Source organism: Solanum stenotomum, chromosome 7 (genome assembly GCF_019186545.1).
Source record: "Solanum stenotomum isolate F172 chromosome 7, ASM1918654v1, whole genome shotgun sequence".
Classification (NCBI taxonomy): Eukaryota; Viridiplantae; Streptophyta; class Magnoliopsida; order Solanales; family Solanaceae; genus Solanum; species Solanum stenotomum.
The window spans coordinates 21,447,781-21,469,607 of record NC_064288.1 but is presented as its reverse complement, the minus strand read 5'-3'; the positions used below and the strand labels follow the sequence as shown (position 1 = coordinate 21,469,607).

General features: G+C 35.1%; 1 protein-coding gene across 1 annotated transcript; it reads right to left on the bottom strand.

Annotated features, from left to right (window-relative positions):
* Positions 1-204: 204 nt before the first annotated feature.
* LOC125869740 (uncharacterized) lies at positions 205-955 on the bottom strand. The gene is made up of 3 exons (XM_049550183.1): positions 764-955; positions 450-656; positions 205-354 (listed from the first exon to the last, which is right to left on the bottom strand). Exons 1-3 carry the CDS (start codon positions 953-955, stop codon positions 205-207), a joined length of 549 nt encoding a protein of 182 aa, XP_049406140.1.
* Positions 956-21,827: the final 20,872 nt, after the last annotated feature.

Below are 21,827 nucleotides of genomic sequence, written 5' to 3'. Positions count from 1 at the left end.
ATGAAAATGAGCTACTATATGGATCAATTCATGAATTGTTTTATTTCTTTTTACCTAATAAGATAGATTATATTATATTAATAAAAAGTTAATAAGAGTTATTACAAACTGAGATTGTTCTCGCTATAGCAGTTCATGAACAATCCTTATCAAAAAAAGTCAAAGCATAAGAAGGTTGGAGTTAAATATTGCATATGCTAACGTCTAAATGTACATATTTTTGTTGTCAATGCGAGACTTTTCATAACCTTCCTTCTCTTCTCTATCTTCTTTCTCCTTACTTATCCAACCATCATAGACAGCATCGCCTACAGGGACCTTGTTTTTGCATGTTGGACAGGCGTTTTTCCTTGCCTAAACCAAAGACAATTAAAATAACTAATACAATAAATGAAAATGACATAAACACCATAATAAATACCAACTTAAAGTCTATCTCCTATACTTACAAGCAATCGCCTCCCACAGTCAATGTGCAAAATGTGTTTGCATGGCAACTGAAGCCATTGTTCACCCTTTTCAGCACCATAATTACAAATTGGACATAGATCATCAGGTTTATCATCTTCCACGTAAACAGTTGGGAGTGTTTCTATGATATCCTCCGGAACGAAACGGTGTCCTACTACGGGAGCCGGCCTAGGTTTGTCATCCTTCTATATAGCATGAAAGAAATACCAACAAATAATTATAATACACACCATATATAAATAAACTAAATTGAGGGAATAAATTAAATCAACTTAATATTAATGTAACATACAGAAATTGAAATGTCTTGGACAGTGATAGACAAGGCATCAAGCTCGTCTGAATTCATATCAAAGGCAGATTGTTCACTAGCAAACATCCTTCCAATATTTCCTCGTAGCTGCGGAATTACTAGCCAATTAGGGTCTGTTGGCAATGGATCCTCTTCAAAATCCTCGTATGTGTTGGAACTCTCTCCTTCCATTTTTCTTTTATCTTCTTTAGTTCTTACTATTCATATATTTATGAGTACATCTCCTCACACATATATATATAATATGTAAGTAGGTAATATTTGACTGCATGCTTTTAGTGTGGTAGGTCTTCATTCTTATTTCCTGACACATGGGCTAATATGAGTCCCACATCTAATTGGTTTCAAGCATCCCACACTCCCATTCCATCACTCTTCTTTCCTTTTCAGCTTTTTTTGTTACTCCCTTAGTTCACTTTTACATGTTATATTTGGATGTAATATATTTATTAAAAAAACAATGATTGACGTGGCTATTTTATTACATTATTTTTATTAATATTTAATATTAGATTTTGAAAAATAATTTCACGAATAAGTAATTTTTAAAGGTTAAACATAAGAAAAAAAAAATTTCTTGATATATTAAAAATGGAAAATAATTTTCTAAAATAATAGACAAGTAAAAGTGAATAGAGAAATATATTACAACAATAACTATCCTTATTATTAGACAAGTATATATTTAGCAATTTTTTCTGATGAAGCCATGTCTGTGACACCCCTTAGACCTTCCTAGATTCACCCCTGTTTGAGGTTATTAAAAGTCTTTTTGTTATTACTGCTAAAAATTGCTTATTATTAGAAATGATATTTTTTTTAAAATATGTCACAATCCGATTCCTCGAATCATGATGACACCTACTATAACCCATCGTTCACCAATATAATAAGTAAGTCAACCTGTAACTCAGAACAATAATTAATGAGCATAAGGGTAGAAACAAGTGAAGCAATACTTTAATCAACAGAACTAGCTAGACAAAAGCGGAAGCAAAACGAAACTATATATATACATAAAAGATCCCTCCTAGAACCTGGAAGTCACAAGTACAGACCAAATTCGGAATTAGCCCAAGAGCCTCGGGATCCGTATGAAGGGTCATTATAGACCAAACTTCATATTTCGGAGATAACCACGCTGACGAAATTCTCATATGTTTACAAAAAAATATTGACCAAGGTCAAACTTAGGCCAAACCTTGAAAGTTAAAACGGCTAATCGCACCAAAAGTCCCGGGAATCGTGCCGACGATGCTACTAGCCTAAAATGACCCTTGCGGTGCTGATGAAATCGTTAGAATAGGTTTCTGAGGTCATCTTCCTAAACTTTTGATCGAAACCAACTGTTCAAGATTCAAAAGCTCTAAAACACAAAAAAATCGCATAAAAAACAAACGAATGATCAAGTGATCAAACTATTAGTCCCAACAAGTCATAAATGACTTGGGATCGCTAAAGGAACACTCTAAACAAAGAATAGAAGGAATCAACACGGAAATGACCTGGAGGGTCATTACAGAATAGGTTTTCAAGAAAGTGCTTTTGAAAAAAATAATTTGTGTTAGGCTAATTCATTTGAAAGACAAGTTGTATTTTGTTAATATTATTTTAAAGGTACTTTTGAGAGTCAAGTTACAAAATGTACTTTTAATATTAATATCATAGAAAGAAACTATTTTAAATATCTATTATATTTTTATTTATTTATTATTAAATTAAAATGTACATATTAAAATATTAATCAATATTATACATAGATAAATGAAATATAAATCAAATATTGATATAATCCTGCAAAACATTGTTGTTGCCTTTTTTTTCTAATATTGCAAAAACATTGCTGTTACCATTTTTTCTAATGCTGCAAAAACATTTTGGTTATCTTTTTTTCTAATCCTGCAAAAATATCGTTGTGACTTTTTTTTCTTATCCTGCGAAAATATTGTGGTTACCTTTTCTTTTCTAACCTTGCAAAATAATACGTTAATAATATATAAAATATAAAATAATGATATGTAAACAAAAAAAAAAAAAAGTTATTACATAAAATAAAATAAACGAACCTAAATTGAATTTAATCAAAACTTATGAGATATACTAATTAATTATTAAGGGATCTATTGATGAATATGTATATATGAAAGAGATATTTTGATCTTGAAAAAATAATTTTATGTTTATACTTCTACTTTTTTTAAGAAGCCAATTTTTTTAGCTTCTTCCGAACGACAGAAAAATTAATTTTGTTTCCATTTAAAAATAATTTTATTAATTTTCCTAACGCCTTAATTTTTTATTTTGTTTTAAAAAAATTAATTTTTAAAATAAATATTTTTGACCTACCAACAATAATATCAAACCGAGTGACCAAAACAAAAAGAACAAGTAAAGGATATAGAATGCAATTTTTCTAACTAGAGAAAAAGATCCAAGGAAAATGGGGAGCGAGGACGGGTCATGGGATTGTAATGAATGAGAAGAGGGGCCAATATAGGACATGTGCAAACAATGTGATCATCCCACACAATTTGTAGAGTTGAAATAGTCAAAAACTCAAGTACACTATAGACTAGCCCTTTACATGACCAAAAAAGTGTACGGATATTCGATTTTCCCATTGTTGTTAATTTGCGACTAGCACCTGTTTTCGCCATAAAAACTATACATATTTTTTAAAATATATATATTTTCACTTAAAAGTTTATTTTTTATTATGAAATTTTTCCAAAGGTTCAAAAATGTTCTTCTTCTACCCATTGGATCAAAATTTTCCTCCTTTCATCTATTGAGTCAAAAATATCCATATTAACCTATTAGAAATTGTTCAAATTTGTTCTGTTTCTACTTAAAAAATGTTTATCAACTACTACATACTAGTTAATATGTATGTGTGCGGTCTTAATATATCTTACTCCCTCTATCCCAATTTATATGGTACTTTTCATTTTTGGAGAGTCAAACTGTTTAAGTTTGACCGAGAATTTGCGCATAGAATCTTCAATTTTTTTGAAATGAAATTTATATATTTGTATGCTATGTAAAAAGTACTATAAGTCACAATAATTAAAAATTCAAAATGTTTAAAAGATCTATAAAAAATTTACGGTCAAAGATAGACTTGTTTGAATTTCAAAATCCGAAAAGTGCCACATAAAATGAGACGGAGGAGGTATTAGAATTTATATATATAATATTTTTATAATATTGTCAAAATATTTTTAAAAATTCTTTTTAACCTTCAAATCCGATTATCTCAACTTTTTAATCCATTTTACTACTATTAACATTTTAGTTATACATCTTTTTTCTCCCTTAGTTAGCAATTTCAGGTTTTTACACCTTCTGAGATTTTTGTATAAGTGATACTGTATTACACTCTTTCTTAAGAAACATCTTAAAAGGAAAAAACTTTCAACAATATTTATCTTTTTGTGGGCATATCTAATGAAATTCTTTTTTCTCTATTACTAAGATAATACTTTTTAACAACATAAATTCAAATCAATTCACACGTTGATTAATATTAAAGCAAATACTCTTTTAGACAAACAATAAAGAATTTTTTTTTAAAATAAAGTATTAAAAATCAAAAGGAAACTAAATAATTATCAAAGGATAGTAATTAGAATTAGTAACACATATTTTTGATCATTTCTAATATGTCAAGGATATTCTGGATCTAATAAAAAAGAGGAGGGGCAATTTTGAATATTTTTAATAGGTTAGGACATTTTCTATCCACTAAATGGAAGGGTGACAAATTTAATCCAATAGGTGGAATGAGAATATTTTTAACCTTTTATTGTTTTATATTCCTTTCTTATGTGTTATCTAAACAGAAAAAATTATAACTTCAACCATGTCTTTAATACTAAAGAGCCATTTGGACTGACTTAAAAAAATATTATTTAAGCCAAAAAATAAAAAATTGGGGAGGTCTATTTTTGAATTTTAACTTATTTTAAGTCATTTTAAACTTATTTTATGTTATTTTTAACCTTGTCAAACATTTCCTAACTTATTTTAAGTCATTTTGTTTATTTATTTTAAATTATTTTTATATTTGTCAAATACTTCCAAAAGTCAAAAAAGGAACTCAAAAGTAGATTTGACCAACTTTTAAGTCAATCCAAACCCCCTCTAACTATAAGTTTTCAAATACTAAACCAAAAGTTACATAGTTAGTAACGACACATAGATACTGTAGCTAATAAATGGAAGATCGATGCCTTAAATTTGGGAATGTATCCTTGCATCAGTATATCACTTCATCCACAAAATTGTTGATAAAATAGTGTCACACCCATATTTTTCTAAATAATGTTTTGAAAAAAAGAGTTTTTTCAATTTAATTGACAGTATTGAATAGGAATTATTTTAATTTTTCAGAGTCTTCACTTGGAATTGATTTATGGTGTTTCAAATCACTTTTCTTAATCCCTAATCAAAAGTAAATAACTCTTTATTTTGGTCCTAGAAATTTGGGTAAAGAATTCTGTTGACCGAGAGGAAGGTATAAGGCATCCCTCGAGTCTCGTGGTTCTAGCACGGTCGCTTTTATTAACTTATACTTATTTTTGAATTATTTTTTTAGATATATTACTATAGGCTATGGTTTGCTCGCATATCTTACTGTTGAACTTTATTAGTCTCAACCTAGATGTGTAGCCGCATTCTTGCTCTTGACATTTAGAGACATATCTACCTTCTTCGCGCCACACCTAATAATTTTGTCTAAGTCTTTAATATAACTAAAGAGAGTTAATTATTTAAAAAATATGGTCAAAGTGCGTCATCGCATCCTTGAATTTCTTTTAAGAATCTTTAATGTGTAACCACATTCTTAATTGAGACAAGATTTAAATATATTTATACTCGTCTAATGTTTAATAGAGCCTAATTTATACATATTGTTAAACCCAAAACTCTCTTTTTTATTGACATTCAACTGTCAATCTTAACCCAATTCTTTTTATTATCTTTCACAATAATGTTCTAGAAACACCTAAAGATCAATCTTAATCCACTATATTTCATTTATCTTTAAATCTAAGCAAATATATGAGTAGAATAACACGAATAATAGACCAAATAAATTATATAGTTGTTCCCAAAAATTAAACAATACAAAGTAAATTATATACTTTTCCTAAAAAAAATTAAACAATACAGTAAGAAGTCATGACACTATAGCATATCAAAATTCAATACATATCTCATATACATTTAAATAACTCTATGTAAGACCCAAATAAATAAGATAAAGTGCTAGAATTGGATCTTAATCCATAGAGAATTTCCTAAGAAAATAATTTGAATCCGAGAGTTAGACTGGAGCCTCCACATATAACCTTTTTTCTTTGTTGTGCGTGTGTTTGGAGAAAGAAAATATTTTGGTGTTTTGTTAGGTTTGCTGTGTGTTGTGTATTGAAGGGGTGGGAGTGGAGAATGTAGTTGAGTATAGTATATTGCTGATGGTTTTTCTTCCTTTTTTGTTCTTGTAGGTGTATATATATTGCTACTATAGTATGTATGTTGTTAATTTTCTTTTCTTCTCCCCTTTTCAGGCGTGCAGATGGGGTGGGCAATGCGGGATTTTTTTTCTTTTTTCTTTTGTTGTGTCGAAGAGTTCAATCATGCAGATGGATGTTTTTGTATAGTAGTAGTATAGGAGTCTGATTAATGGTAGGTATCTAGGTGAGAAACATGTGGGAGTGGGAGTGTGGGGTAGGTTAGAGGGATGAGAGGTTTAAGGAGTGGGGAATGTGTATATATATAAACATTATAACAATAAAAATATTAGCTAATTATTTTGAACTAATAAAAGATATAAGAAAAGTTAAATAGCTAATCTAAAAATATAATTAAGAACACTAGCTTATTTATTAAATCTATTTTTTTTAAACATATATTTTATGTGGATTTTCTTTTCTTATAAAAATAAAACTTAGCCTAAAAATGTGACTCTATTTTTTGTAGTTTTCAAATATTTTAAAATAAACTTACTGAACTAAGATAACCATCAAAATATTTAATTCAAATATAAAAGAAATATTTAAGCACTAAAATTTCTGTAAAACATCAAGTTGGGTCAAAATTATGTATCTACAGTTCGCCCCTCTTTGACTGAAAACACAGAGAATTTGCAAACAAAGAAGTAGACAACGTGACAAGTTTTGACCGGACTCTTATTTAAAAAGAAAAATATGCGATCGAATCTTGATTTTGGACATCCTACATATCCCGGGTTATAAGGGAATCAAGTCATGTGTAGTTCAAGGAGAGTGAATGATGAGTTGAAGTCAAGTGAAGGCCCATCAAGGCTCTAGTTCGCGGCTCCTATTTTACATTAAAGTGACAGACAAAAATTTAAAAGAAAATACAAGTACAAGATCTTATCTATGACGCTTTTCTAGAATCTTGACTTGGGTCTTCATGCCTTCTCAAGTTGTGAGCTATTGATTTTATCTCGAGTGAGTTTGAAGGTAAATGTATTTCTTTATGTAGGCTCCTTCTACTCGGACTTGAATATTGACATTGTTCTTAGGGTGTGCTTCTGATACTTCAATTGAAAATGAGCTTGAAAGTTGACTCATTTCAAGATAAGATCCTGAGCTTCAAATGTTTATGCTACAAGTGGATTCCTGAAATTAAAAAAAAAATAAAGTAATAACACAAAATTTTTGCCCCAGTTTATAATAAAGAAAATTTTGTGAAAACAATAAAAGATAGTGCTTAGCTTTGAATGACTCGAGTTTTATTGTGATGTATTCTTCAGATGGCTTCTGCACGTTTAAACTGACTCCATTCCTCATGATGATCCAGTTAAATTAAATTATGTTAGTCTAGTCCCATTATTCAAGAGGTGTCAAGCTTCGAGCCTACACTCTAGACGCAGCTGGCACTCGGGAACCATTACTGGCCCCAAGCGAACCCTTGGCCTGACTCAACTCTCAGCAGTAGACTTTCTCAATAATAGATAAACTCAAAAAGTAGAAACTTTACTCATAGTCTTAAGCTAAATAACTCATAATTGTGTTAAAACATTCGCTGGTCGAAAGAGGCAACTCAAGTCTAGAACATTAACAAATGAAAATGAAACAAACTATCTACGAAACCTCTACTAATTGAGATGGACGTCGAGACAAGACCCACGAAATTCTGATAAACAAAATTTGAAATGTAAACTCAATGTGAAACCCTCTGGAAAGCAAAGAGGCTCACCAAATCTAGCTGGAACTCGAATGGATCAACGGAGTGCCGGTTTTTTATCGTAATTTCATGTATCTGCATCATGAAATGATGTAGGCCAAATGACATCAGTACATTGAATGTACGAGCATATAAGGGGAAAACTGAACATAACCTGCAAGCTTGAACTGATAAAAGGAAACCATACTCATCTCAACTCAACATGACTCAAGGATACTCAAAGATACTCAAGAATTTAGACGTACTCAACTCAGTTCAATATAAAAAGCAATAATACGATGCATTATAGAGAAAGCTGTTAAAACAGTAATTTATAACTCAATGTATTTAAAAATACAATAAAACTTTTTTACTCTTATTTGTATGTAAAGATACAAAGTAACTCAATTTGGGAGATTCTCTAACCGACAACCATCACTATGAGCTATGTGATGATTCAACGTCTCGCCCACGCTGCCAGTCCTAAACATTGCCGGAGTATAAGACATCCTCAACTAAGTGGATCCACTAAGCTATGCTTAAAAATCAATAAGGAATCATCTAAAAAGTATGACCCTTTCTACCCACGTTGGCTACATGGTTGATGAGGACTTTGAGTTCTTAGAACTCGTCCCCATATCGGTGCTCAATACTACTCCCAATAATATAACTCTGCTCATATGTTTAAAAATATTTCCTCATCCTCAAACTTTGAGATTATTACTCAAAAAGTTTCTCTTAAAAGAGATAGTACTCTAAACTCCTCATGAACTCATTTGGAAATCGAAGTTTCCTCTCATTTTAAATGTGAAAACATTTACTCTTGGAAATTCTTAGTCCCCATATATATTCATTTTGAAAATTGAAACTCAACTCTTCTCATCCTCATACTCAAGTATTCAAGTCTTAACACAAGTTTTAAAATATTGTAAAAGACTTCTCAAAATGTCTCGAAAGAACTCTCAAGACTTTATTCTTAACTCCACTTGAATTTGAATTATGAATTTGTGGGTTATGATTCATGGTAGGAAGGATCTCTCGATGTTTAGATGTAGTTTAGAGTAGTTAGAATCACAAAAGAGTGAAGGTACACTTTAAAAGAAGGCCTAACCCATCAGTGGCCCCCTAAAGTTGGCACAAACTTTCACTTAGACACTTCAACTAAGCTTTGTTCATTTTAGACACCTCATGCACGTCTCGTTGTGTCATTTTGACACTTTTTGCTGACTAAGCATAGTACGTGTGCTACACGAATTTTGAGCGCGTCAGAGACTTTTTTTAAAATATTTTGAATTTTTTTGTAAATATTTTCTTCTCCTTATTCTTCCTTGCTTTCTCACCTTCCATCTTCTCCACCTTCTACCATCCTCCATCACCACACAACTTTTTTAAAAAATTCTACAATATTTTACTAGGTTACACTCTTTGATTCTTCCATCTTCTTTGAAAATTGAATTTGCATCTTGATTCATATTCAAAAACAAAATCAATTTCAAGGGAACAAAAAAAGAAATCAACTTCTTTCAAATGGAAAAACTGATTTACATTCTTACCTTCTCCATTGAAAATTAAATTGATTTCAAGGGATAAAAAAGAAATAAAGAACAACCTCCAATGAAAAAAAAAGAAATTTATTTTACATATCCTTCATTGTAAATCCCAACCGTAGTAGCACAAGAAATCATCTTCTTTTAAATGTCATATAAAAACTTTTCGATTTGGTATGATTTCCCTTATTCTCCAAAACGTATTTTACTTTGTAAACTAACCTATGTTCTTGCCTTTTTGATGGAGAAGAACAGATGAAGGGGAAGGAGGCGCAAGAAGAAGAAGAAAAGAGGTGGGGGCATGGGGTTTGGGATCTGGAAGAAAGAAAGAAAAAAGTAAAATTGAGTTTTTAAAAAATAAAATAAAATTTCCATGTGTCTGTACCAATTCGTTTATTTTTCCACATAAGAGGCATCTAGATGTACGCACTTAAAATGTGGTTTTGAAAAATATAAAAAGTGTCAAAATGACACAATGAGGTTTGACATGAGGTGCTTAAAATGAACAAATCCTAGTTAGAGTGTCCAAGTGAAAGTTGATGCCAACTTTAAGGGGCCAGTGATGGGTTAGGCCTTAAAAGAACTCAGACGGAGCAAACGACTGAAAACAGAATGGGGCAGGCAACCTTGGCGCAATGAGTTGCACGGGATGCCAACCCCTAAAATTCAGAGGCGCAGTCCTGGCGCACTGCTGGCGTGGCGCGTCAGCCTCTGCCCAGAAAATCCTGACGAATTTTTCTTCTCGTTTTCTGACCCTAACTCGCCTAGAATCGATTGTTTTCCTCAAAATTTCCTTAGATTCAATTACCCAATACAAGTACACAAGAATCTACTCATTTTTATTCAAGAACAACCCTCAACAATCAAAATCCCTACCTCAAAATTCATCAAACTCCCTAAACAAAGCATGAAGAACAAAACCTCAAGAACACCCATCAATAATTCAAATCATTCAACCTCAAGAATGAAATTACGGATGAAATTTACATGATTGGTGTGTGGGTGAACGAACCCAACACTATGAAAACTTACAAACCTTGATTTGGTGAAACAAATTCTCTATTCGCAAGAAATCTTGATCGTTCTTCCTTTTCTCCTCTTTTCTCTTCTTGAACTCTCTTCTAAAACCCTAAGCGTATTTAGGATTATGAAAACTGACCCAAATCAGTTTAGACCCCTAAAACCTCAATAAAAACTTTTCAAGTTGAAGGGTAAGGAAAAGACCTAAATACCCCTCATTAATTAGGGTAAATTTCTTTAACTAGACAGGATGACTTCAAACGGGCATATCTCCCTCATCCAAATTTGAAATTTAGCTAACTCGGTGGCATTGGAAAGAGGATTCAAAGAACTTTCATTTGATATATTATGGGCCACCTACCTCATCCTGTAATGAATGTTATAGTTGTTTGAAGTTGACACAAAACTCACAACTTAAGCTTAACTTGAACAAACCTCAAATTGGTTCTTTCCAAATTAGTTCTTTCTAATTTTAGCTCTTTCTAAGGTCGAGGTGTTACAATACCTCCCCCTTGGGAACATTCGTCCTTGAATGAGATCACCCTAAAGAGACTAGGGTGGCAACATCTGACACCCAGTTCAAACACTCAACATGCAATTTAACAAACTCAACATATCAATTAAAGAGTACTAAGAAAAGAATTAGTACCTTGGTTTGAAGCTTCTCCGGAAGAAAATAGATGTGAGTATGAATTCTTCATATCCTCCTCAGCCTCCCAAGTAGCTTCCTCAACAAATTGATTCCTCCATAAGACCTTGACTGATGCTACCTCATTGGTCCTCAACTTGCGAACCTGACAATCTAGAATTTGAACGGGTACCTCCTCATAATATAGGTTGTCCTTAATACCAAATTTTTTAGTAGGTTTAATAAGTGAAGGATCGTCTGTCATGCCCCGAGCCTACACCTTGGGCGGGACTGACACTCGAGAACCATTGTTGGCCTGGCTTAACTTATAGCGGAAGACTTAATTAACAAGAAAACAGTTTCAAAGGATAACTCATGCAATAACTTAAAGAACTATTAGACTAGCCGAAATGGCAACTTAAGTCTTAACATCAACAACTGAAAATGGAAAGACTAAAGAACTATAACTATCTATCTATGAAGCCTCTAAAACAAAGAGGGATGTCGGAACAGGATCCTCGATCATCCTAACAACTGAAGTACTAAAACAATGTAAAATGGGTCCCCCAAAAAGCAAGAAGGCTCACAAACTAACTCTGAGAGCTCAACTGGGTCAACGAAGCACTGGATGCTAATCGTGGTTACCTGTATCTACATGATAAAACGATGCAGGTCAACTGGCATCAGTATATTGAATATACGAGTATGCGAGGGGAAAACTAAACATGACATAAACTTGAAAGGAATATAAAAAGAACACTTACCTTAGCTTTACTCAACCCATGGATACTTAACTCAAATGCAAAGTAAAACAACAATAAAGGTGCAGTTTATACAAAGCATTTAAAATAGTAGGTGACAACTCAATGTAATAAAGAAATACAACAACAACTTAGTTTACATTAAAGTAATATAATATTGTGAACACGCTGCCAGAACTGTCCTATACCTTGCCATGATATAGAATGCCTCAACTAAGTGAATCCACTAGTCTATGTTAAAAAGCACTAAGGAATCATCTAAAAAGTATGACCCTTTCTTACCCACGATAGCTACATGGTTTATGGAGACTTGAGTTATTATAAAATAGTCCCCATATCGGTGCTCAATACTACTCCCAAAATATACTAAGCTCATATGTTTTAAAAACAGAAACTTTTTTTGTCGTTTGAGATAATTACTCAAAACTAGCTCAAAGGCTTTCTTGGAAATTAATGTTTCCTTTCTTGTTTAAATGTGAAAGCATTTCAACTCTTGGGAATACTTAGTTCCCGTATAATCTTTTGAAGAAATGAACTTTACTCTTACTCTTTACTCAACTCAAAACTCTAGCCTCAAAACAAAGTTAAAACATTTGTAAAAGACTTTTGGAAGACTCTATGAACTTCTCTTGACTTAACTCTTAACTTTTCTTGAATTGAATTATGGATTCAAGGCTCATGATCTCATGTTTATGGATGATTTCATGATTTCTAGACGTACCCTAGAGTGTAAAAATCAACTAGAGAACTTAAGTACGTTGCTAGGGAACTCAAACGGAAGGAAGTGGGAAAAGGTGGAAGACCTGGCGTCACTGGCACTCTGAGTGGCGTGGGGCGCCAGAGGAAAAATTTCAGAAGCTGGGTTGGGGCGCTCTGGCTGGCACGGAACCCCAGAGACCAAACTTCAAAAGTCTTTTTGGGGCGCTCTGAGAGGCGCGGCTCCCCAGCCCCCTCCCCAGGTTTTTGACGAATTTTCTTGCTCATTTTTCAACTCTAAACCCTTTAGATTCAATTGGTTCTTTTCTCCAAACACTTAGATTCGACTATATCACAAAAATATGTAAGAATATACTCAAAATCACACCTAATCTCATGAATCACACTCAAGAAACTTCTCAACAACTTCAACAACAAGAACCCAGAAAAACTTAAACAAATTTCATCAAGAACTCATAACCTTTTCTTTTAAGAACACAATTACGCTGAATTGAATCATGATTGGCGCATGGGTTAACTAACCCAACACTAGGTGATCTCACATACCTCGTAGGATTGAATCTTTGGCGAAATCGACAACCAAAATCACAAGAACTTGACGAATCTTGAACTTTTCTTCTCCTTTCTCCTCTTTTCTCTTTTCTCCAAGCCCTAGCGTGTTTTGTTAAATGCGTAAACTCATATAATTCTGATTAGACCCCAATTAAACTTCAAAAAACGAAATTAATTAATTGTGTAAGGAAAAGACCAAAATACCCTTCAAAAATCCGATTTTGAATTTCCTTTTCTAGACATCCCAACTTCAAATGGACACATCTCATTCATACGAACTCCGAATTGCGCAAACTTGGCGGCGTTGGAAAGATAATTCAGAGATATTTGCTATGGTATCTGGTAGCACACCTAACTCATCTTGATCTAGGAGTTATGGTCATTTGAAGTTGACCAAAAATCCATACTTAACATAACTTAGCCAATTTTCCAGATTTAACTTATTTCCAAAAATGACTCTTTCTAGTTCTTTTAAAAGCGAGGTGTTACAATATCTCCCCCTTGGGAACATTCGTCCTCGAATGAGATTTCTCCTAGTAGGCTAAGGCGTAACATCTAACTCATAGCTCGAAAACCCAACAAACAAAATGTAAACACAACATGCCAACTTAAAATAATAGCCAAGAAAAGGATTAATACCTTAATTTGGAACTTCTCCGGATTCGAAGAGATGTGGGTATCTCTTCTTCATATCCTTCTCATCTTCCCAGGTAGCTTCCTCAACAAATTGATTTCTCCATAGAACTTTGATTGATGCTACTTCTTTAGTTCTCAACTTGCGAAGTTGGCGATCTAGGATCTGAACAGGAATCTCCTTATACGATAAGCTATCATTGATACCAATATCTTCAGTAGGTATGATAAGTGAAATACCGGATGAACCGCTGCTAACTCTTGGGGTAGCTCTAACTCATAATCTACACTACCAACCATTTTGGATATCCTATAAGGGCCAATATACCGGGGGCTAAGCTTCCCCTTCTTACCAAATCTCATAACACCGTTCAGGGGTGAAATTTTCATGTATACCCAATCATCTACTTCAAACTCTAACTCCCTTCTTCTAACATCAGTTTAGGATTTCTGATGACTCTGCGTTGTTTTCAACCTCTCTTGAATAACCTTCACTTTCTCCATAGCTTGATGAACTAAGTCTGGTCCTATCAACCCAGCCTCACCAACTTAAAACCATCCGATAGGAGATCTGCATCTCCTCCCATAAAGAGCTTCATAAGGATCCATTTGAATGCTAGAGTGGTAAATATTGTTGTAAGCAAATTCAATAAGGGTAGGTGATCAACCCAATTACCCTTGAAATCAATCACACAGGCCCTCAACATATCTTCTAACGTCTGAATGGTGCGCTCTGCTTGACCAACTATCTTAGGATGAAAAGCAGTACTCAAGTTTACCTTAGAACCCAACCTTACTGGAAAGATTTCCAGAACAGTGCAATAAATTGTGCACCTCTATCTGATATAATCAAAACTGGCACCCCATGAAGTCTAACTACCTCTTGAATATACAACTTGGCATAGTCCTCTGCCGAATGGGTAGTCTTTACCGGTAAAAAGTGGGCTGATTTTGTCATTCTATCAACAATCACCCAAATAGAATCATGCTGCCTGCGAGACCTTGGTAAACCTGTGATGAAATCCATATTGATCATTTCCCACTTCCATTATGGAAGTTCTATAATCTGAGCCATACCACCGGGCCTTTGGTGCTTTACTTTAACTTGTTGGCAATTCAGACACTTAACAACAAACTCTGCAATGCCCTTCTTCATACTACTCCACTAATAAACTTCTCTCAAGTCTCGATACATCTTTGTGGAACCCGGATGAATAGAATATCTGGAGCTATGAGCTACCTCCAAGATCCTCTCTTGGAGTTCATCCACCCTTGGTACACATAATCTACCTTGATAGCTCAACACATCATCTCCCCCTTGTTCAAAAGTCATTACTTTTTGCTTATGAACATTTGCCTTCAATTCAAGAAAAATAGGATCTTGGTCTTGTTTTTCCTTAATTCAGACACTAATGATGATTCAGCCCCATTCATCACCACTACTCCTCCCTCCGTGGAATCCATTAGTCGAACCCCTAATCGTGCAAGTCTATGAACCTCTGTTGCTAACTCATTCTTACCCTCCTCACAATGGGTGGTACTACCCATAGACAATCTACGTAAGGCATCAACAACAACATTAGCCTTACCTGGGTGATATAGGATACTCATACCATAATCTTTAAGTAACTCTAACCACCTTCTATGTCTGAGATTAAGCTCTTTCTAACTAAACACATACTGGAGACTCTTGTGATTAGTGAATACATCAACATTAACACCATACAAATAATGACGCCATATTTTTAAAGCAAATACTACGGCAGCCAACTCTACGTCATGGATTGGATAATTCTTCTCGTGAACCTTAAGCTGTCTGGAGGCATAAGCTATAACTTTGTCATTCTGCAGTAACACATAACCCAAACCAACTCTGGACGCATCACAATATACAACAAAACCTTGAGTACCTTCTGGTAAGGTTAATACCGGGGCAGTAGTCAACCTCTTTTTCAATTCCTGAAAGTTTTTCTCACAAGCTTCAGACCATTGAAACTTCTCTATTTTCTGAGTCAACTTGGTCAAAAGGTATGAAATAGATGACAAGCCCTCTATGAACCTTATATAATATCCAACCAACCCCAAGAAACTCCTAATATTAGTTGGAGATGTGGGTCTAGGCCAATTCTGTATTGCCTCTATCTTTTGAGTGTCAACTTGAATCCCATCACCGGAAATAATATGGCCTAAGAATGCCACAAACTCAAGCCAAAACTCACATTTAGAGAACTTAGCATACAACTCTCTATCTTTTAGAGTTTGCAGAACTATTCCGAGATGACTAGCATGATCTTCCTCATTCCTTGATTAGATTAGAATGTCATCAATAAATACGATAACAAACATATCTAAATAAGGCTTGAATACTCTATTCATAAGGTCCATGAAAGCTGCAGGCGCATTGGTTAAACCGAATGACATGACCAGAAACTCATAATGACCATAACGAGTCCGTAAAGCTGTCTTAGGAATATCACATTCCCTTACTCTTAACTAATGGTATCTAGATCTAAGGTCTATCTTAGAGAAACACGTGGCACCCTAAAGTTGAACTCTTTCTAATTCTAGCTCTTTCTAGTTCTTTCAAATAGCGAGGTATTACATCACCCATACACTTCTTCAACATTGAAATATGGAATACCAGATGGACTGCTGCTAACTCTGGCGGTAGCTCCAACTCGTAGGCTACATTGCCAATCCTCTTGGATATTTTGTAAGGACCAATATACCAAGGACTAAGTTTCCCCGTCTTGCCAAACCTCATAACGCCTTTCAAGGGTGAAACCTTCAAGTAAACCCAATCATCCACCTCAAACTCTAAGTCTCTTCTCCTAACATTTGTATAGGATTTCTTACAAATTTGCGTTGTTTTCAACATTTCTTGAATGACCTTCACTTTCTCCATAGCTTGATGAACCAAGTCTGGTCCTATCAACCCAGCTTCACCAACTTCAAATCATCCAATAGAAGATCTGCATCTTCTCCCATAAAGAGTCTCATAATGAGCCATCTGGATGCTAGAGTGATAACTGTTGTTATAAGCAAACTCAATGAGAGGTAAGTGATCATCCCAATTACCCTTGAAATCGATCACACACGCCCTCAACATAATTTCTAAAGTCTGAATTGTGCGCTCTACTTGACCATCAGTCTGAGGATGGAAAGCACTACTCAAATTTACTTTCGAACCCAAACCTTTCTGGAAAGACTTCCAAAATTGTGCACTGAATTGCGCACCTCTATCTGAAATGATGGACACCAGAACTCCATGAAGTCTGACTATCTCTTGAATATACAACCAAGCATAATCTTCTGCCGAAAAAGTAGTCTTTACGTCAAGAAATGGGCTTATTTAGTCGTCCGATCTACAATCACCCAAATAGAATCATGTTGCGTGCGAGACCGCGGTAAACTAGTAATGAAATCCATATTGATCATCTCCTACTTTCATTCTAGAAGATCTATGTTCTGAGCCATACCATCGGGTCTCTGGTGCTCTACATTGACTTGTTGGCAATTCTGGCACTTAGCAACGAACTCTGCAATACACCTCTTCATACTATTCCACCAATTGACTTCTCTCAAGTCACGATACGTCTTTGTGGAACCCGGATGGATAGAGTATCGGGAGCTATGAGCTTCCTCCATGATCCTCTCTTGAAGTTCATCCACCTTGGGTACACACAATCTACCTTGATACCTCAACACACCATCTCCCCATTGTTCAAAAGCCATCACTTTTTGCTTATGAACATTCGCCTTCAATTCAAGAAAAATAGGTTCTTGGTCTTGTTTCTCTTTCACTTCGGACACTAGTGATGATTCAACCCCATTCATCACCACTACTCTTCCTTCAAGGGAATCCATTAACTGGACTCCCAATCGTGCAAGTTTGTGCATATCTTTGGCTACTCTTTCTTGCCTTCCTCAACATTGGACGTACTACCCATAGATAACCAGCCAAAGCATCAGCAACAACATTAGCCTTACCTGTGTGGTAGAGAATACTCATGTCATAATCCTTGAGTAAATCCAACCACCTCCTCTGTCTGAGATTAAGTTCTTTATGATTGAATAAATATTGTAGACTCTTATAATCGGTGAACACATCCACATGAACACCATAAATATAGTGACACCATATTTTCAAAGTAACACTATAGTAGCCAACTCTAGATCATGGGCTGTGTAATTCCTCTCGTGAATCTTAAGTTGTCTGGAGGCATAAGTTATAACTTTGTCATTCTACATTAATAACCCACCCAGTCCAATAGTGGACGCATCACAATACACAACAAAGTCTTGTGTACCCTCTGGTAAGGTCAACACTGGGCAGTAGTTAACCTAGTTTTAGATTCCCGAAAGCTCTTCTCACACGCTTCAGACCATTGAAACTTTGTTGGCATCTGAGTCAACTTTGTCAACGGGGATGAAATAGATGAGAACCCCTCGATGAACCTTCTATAATTACCAGCCAATCCCAAGAAACTCCTAATATAAGTTGGAGATGTGGGCCTAGGCCAGTTCTGCACTACCTCAACCTTGTGAGAGTCAACTCGAATCCCATCATCAGAAATAATGTGGCCTAAGAATGCCATTGACTCAAGCCAAAACTCACACTTAGAAAATTTGGCATACAACTCTTTATCTGTGAGAGTTTGGAGAACTACTCTGAGATGACTAGCATGATCCTCTTCATTACTCGAATAAATCATAATGTCATCAATGAAAACGATAACAAACATATCAAGATAGGGCTTAAACACTATGTTCATAAGGTCCATGAATGCTGCAGGAGAATTAGTCAAACCAAAAGACATGACCAGAAACTCATAATGACCATTACGGTCCTGAACGCAGTCTTTTGAATATCACTCTCTCTTACTCTCAACTGATGATAGCCAGATCTGTGGTCTATCTTAGGAAATCAGGTGCCACCCTGAAGTTGATCGAAAAGATCATCAATTCTCAGAAAGGGATATTTATTCTTTATAGTAACCTTGTTCAATTGGCGGTAATCAATTCATATCCTAACAGAACCATTTTTCTTCCTCCCAAATAAGATCGGAGTGCCCCAAGATGAGACACTTGGTCGAATGAAACCTTTATCAAAAAGGTCTTTCAACTGCTCTTTTAACTCTTTCAACACAGTTGGAGCCATTCTGTATGGCAGCATAGAGATAGGACGAGTATCAGGAAGAATATTTATACTGAAGTTTATTTCTCTCTTAGGAGGGACTCCGGGAAGATCATCTGGATTGATTATGTATCAGAACTGAATCACTACACGAATCAGAACTGGAAACTCACTCACAACTGGAACTGACTGAATAGGTGATGTCTTAACACTAGAGTCATTAACTCGGACTAAGTGATAGATGCACCCCTTGGAAACTAACTTTATTGCCTTAAGGTACGAAATAAAATGACCCTTAGGCACTGCTGAACTACTTATCCACTCTATAATAGGCCCATTAGGAAACTGGAACTTCACTACTCGAGTTCTAAAATCAACTAAGGCATAACAAGCATGATACCAATCCATACCTAGAATAACTTCAAAGTCCGCCATATCTAGCTCAACTAAGTTAGCCATAGTGTCCTTGTGGTTGACAAAAAATGTACAATCACGATAAACTCTTTCAGCTAGAATAGACTTACCAACCAATGTAGAAACACTGAAGGGCTCAAGAAATTTCTCAAGAATAATATCGAACCTCATAGCAATATATGGAGTCACAAAAGATAGACTCGCACCAGGATCAAGTAAAGCATAAACATAAAAAATAAATACTTTATCATACCAGTGACAACATCTGGTGAATTCTCTTATTTTTTATGACTGGTGATAGCATACATACGGTTTGCTACTCCATATGTCCCTGATGTAGCTCCTCTAGGTGCAATTTTGTATGGTGAAGCCACTAAAGAAGATTGGGCTCTATTTCCCCCCCCCCCCTTCATTACCACTACCTTGCCTATTCTTAGGGCACTCTCTCATGAAGTAACCATTATAACCACACTTGAAGCAACCAGTGAAGCCATCACGAAACGCTCTCGGGTGGTTCCAACCACACTTAGCACATGCAGGAGTCCAATTACCTTTTTGTGCCACACTACCTTGGGATTGTGCAAGTCTAGCTATGAAGTTATGAGAATTTTGATTCTTGAACTCACATTTGTTCTTTAGTACAGGTGCACTAGAAGATGATGGAGAAGGTCCAGTTGGCCTTTTTTGAAAAGATAATTGGTTCGCATTACCCCTCTACTATCAGAACTCATTACCAGATGTCTTCACCTTTTTATTGCGAAACTCTTCCCTATCTCTAAACTTGTCCTCCTCAACCTGTTGCACATGGATCATAAGCCTTGCTATGTCCATGTTTCCTATAAACATAGCTTCCTTACCCTCTTTGCTTGACAAATAAGACAACCCAGAAACAAACAAGCTTATCATGCTCCTCATATCAGCAACCATCTCCGGAGCATCGTGAGATAATTGAGTGAACTTGAGGTTGTACTCATGCACACTCACATATTCCTGCTTAAGAGTGAAGAATTCTTTTACCTTTGCCTATCTCAATTCATTAGGGAAAGAAACTCCCCATGAAGGCCTCTTCGAACACAACCCAGCTCAAAATTAGTGCACCTTCAGTTGTACTCTTCTTCTATTAGTCGTACCGGACTCTAGCAAGACCCTTCATTTGGTATGCAACTAGTTCCACACGCTCAACATCTGCAACATGCATCACTTCATAAACTTTCTGCAACTCTTCCACAAAGTTTTCCGGATCCTCAGTGACACTAGAACCGGTGAAGTTTGGAGGATTCATCATTAAGAACTCACGGATCCTAATGTATAAACCACATCCTGTCGATTCCCTCTTTGTTTCTCATATTGGTTGGTCACAATTTGACTCAACATCCGAATAGCATCCCGGAACTCAGCAATAGTGACCTCTCCTTGGGGTTGCACTTCTGGTGCATTAGGAACCCCTTGATCCTGGGGATCAACATTTCTCCTTGCAAGACGACCTCGAACAACTCTTCGTGGGGGCATGATGTGAAAGATACAAACAAACACGAATTAGAAAGAGACTTTTATAGAGTCAAACTCTATCGCACGAAAAGAGTATGAAAGAAGGGAATTGTTTCATAAATGTCGCAGCCTCCTAATTATAGATGTGGCGCGCTTCACACTGATAACTAGAACTCTATAGACACGGCTTCATAGACACCCTAGGACTCTTGAACTCTATTCTCTGATACCAAGTTTATCGATCCCCGAGCCTACACCCAAGACGTGACTGCTACTCGAGAACCATTGTTGGCCCCAAGCAAACCCTTGGTATGACTCAACTCTCAGCGGAAGACTCTCTCAATAATAGATAAACACAAAAAGTTAAAACTTTACTCATAGTCTTAAGATAAATAACTCATAAATGTGTTAAAACATTCAATGGCCAAAAGAGGCAACTCAAGTCTAGAACATAACAGACTTCTCAAAACTCTACTATTTATGAAGCCTCTACTAACTGAGATGGACTTCGGGATAAGACCCACGACATCCAAATAAAAAAATTGAAATGTAAACTCAATGTGAAATCCTTCGTAAAGCAAGGAGGCTCACCGAATCTTGCTGGAACTTGAATGGATCAACGGAGCACCAGTTACTGATACTGGTTTTCTATATCTGAATCATGAAATGATGCATGTCAAATGACATCAGTACATTGAATGTACGAGCATGTAAAAGGAACACTGAAAATAACCTACCAGCTTGAAATGATAAAAGGAAACCATACTCACCTCAACTCAACTCGACTCAAGGATACTCAAGAAATTCAAATATACTCAAGAACTCAGAAGTACTCGACTCAGTTCAATATAAAAAGTAATAATATGATGCATTATAAAGAAAATTGTTAAAACAATGATTTATAACTCAATGTATTTAAAAATACAATAAAACTCTTTTACTCTTATTTGTA

Excerpts from the sequence above, each read along its gene's own strand:
- LOC125869740 (XM_049550183.1), bottom strand. The coding sequence starts at position 955 with ATGGAAGGAGAGAGTTCCAACACATACGAGGATTTTGAAGAGGATCCA. Across the intron at positions 657-763 it reads TCCAAGACATTTCAATTTCT|AAGGATGACAAACCTAGGCC; the intron begins GTATGTTACATT and ends CATGCTATATAG. Across the intron at positions 355-449 it reads ACTGTGGGAGGCGATTGCTT|GCAAGGAAAAACGCCTGTCC; the intron begins GTAAGTATAGGA and ends TCTTTGGTTTAG.